At 32.3% G+C, this 1,555-nt stretch overlaps 1 protein-coding gene across 1 annotated transcript in view; it reads left to right on the top strand.

Annotated features, from left to right (window-relative positions):
* The window catches only part of LOC117179447 (protein obstructor-E), a 32,627-nt gene extending 31,626 nt beyond the window's left edge, over positions 1-1,001 (top strand). Inside the window, exon 4 of the mRNA XM_033371270.1 lies at positions 603-1,001. Coding sequence (XP_033227161.1) covers positions 603-663 — 61 coding nt within the window. The 3' untranslated portion in view covers positions 664-1,001. The remainder of the gene's footprint in view (positions 1-602) is intronic.
* The last annotated feature ends 554 nt before the right edge of the window (positions 1,002-1,555 follow it).

The raw sequence follows: 1,555 nt of genomic DNA, 5'->3' as shown, positions 1-1,555 counted from the left end.
TTTTTTCAAGAATAATTGATTTTTCACCTTTTATTATATGCATGCATTACAAAAGAGCACCATATTTCCAAGTGTGCAAATAAATATACTTGTTGGAACTGGAAGACATGGGACTATATTTTTCTGACAGGTAATGATTTCATCTTTAAAAGACCAAAGTACAGTTTCTTAATATTTATTTATTGCTAAGTTATTAATTTGTTAACTAAATTTCCATTTTCTCAAGTTTTTGTTTATATTTTCATTTTCATTTTGAAAAAAGTTACATATTTAATTTTAAAAACAATTGGAACATGTAGTAAAAAGCTCCGAGGAGTATACATGGATTATTCCAGATTTATTTAAAGCTTTCAAGATAGAAAAAAGAATAACCGGACATAAACGACCCGCCTGTGTGACGGAAGCAGCAAAAAACCTGTGTGACAAAGGGTTCAATAATAAAAAAATGATTTTTTTATACAGTAAATTATTATTATTATTTTTAATTAATATGCTTCAACAAAACAAAAACCATGTAGTATATTCTCATATTTTAATTATAAATGATTGAAAAAATTGTGCCAATTAATGTATATGAAATTGAAAAGTGAAATTTTCTTTAGTGAGGACTATTATGGTGACGTGGACCTAAAGGCACTCAAAAAACTAGGCTACAGGAAATAAAGCACGATTTATAAAGAGGCCAATCCGATGAAGCAAGCTTACTGGATAACGTTGCAAGAACGGGGAAACATGAACTTCTCATATCGGATTTAATAAAACTCACCGCCATTAATCTAAAAAGATGGAGAAAAATGCAACGCCATCTCCATTTGAAAAGTGCGATCCACCAGTATGTCTTGAGAAAGAGGTACAGATGCCCTTTTATATGATAGACTTGCTAAAATGCGGTCTGTTTTTTCAAATCAGCCTTTCACAGTCACCCCCTCTCATCAAACTTTTTGTACCTACTCGTTACATTCTAGTTTATTAACATGTAAATAAATTATATTAAGTCCAAATGCGTTTGTTTATTTTTCACAAGCATATTCTACACATATTTTCTTATAAGCTAACGAAGTATGTTAAATCGTTTAGTTCAGACTACATCTAGCACCTTATCGACTTCTAGGTTCTATCTTGGATCAGGGATCTATCTTGGAGAAACTAAATGAAAAGGTGCTCATGATTTATTGTCTCGGTGAAATATACTGCTTAGACTTAATTGTAAAGGGGCTTCCATTAATACAGCATATTTATTTTTGAAACATCCTGCTTGTGTATGATCCGCAAAAGATGATTGTGTCCATGAGTATACTTGTTATAAATTAACATTCTGCAGCCATTAATTATGTGCTCTATCGATTCATTTGGATCACCACTCAACCAAAACTGATCTTCAACAGGTGAATGGAGTATATGCTTTTGGTCATTTCTGGTGTAATATTGTGCGCTGGGAGACTCTCCGTGTAATAAATTTTGTTTCCAGGCCCGTGCAATCTGCTGGAGATAAGGAGGTTCGTGTCACTCGAAAAACGAGGGTACAAAATCGGATAAAACAACATTTTTATCATTA

This window comes from Belonocnema kinseyi, chromosome 9, assembly GCF_010883055.1.
Source record: "Belonocnema kinseyi isolate 2016_QV_RU_SX_M_011 chromosome 9, B_treatae_v1, whole genome shotgun sequence".
In the NCBI taxonomy this organism is placed as follows: domain Eukaryota; kingdom Metazoa; phylum Arthropoda; class Insecta; order Hymenoptera; family Cynipidae; genus Belonocnema; species Belonocnema kinseyi.
This window is presented reverse-complemented; position numbering and strand designations above follow the sequence as displayed.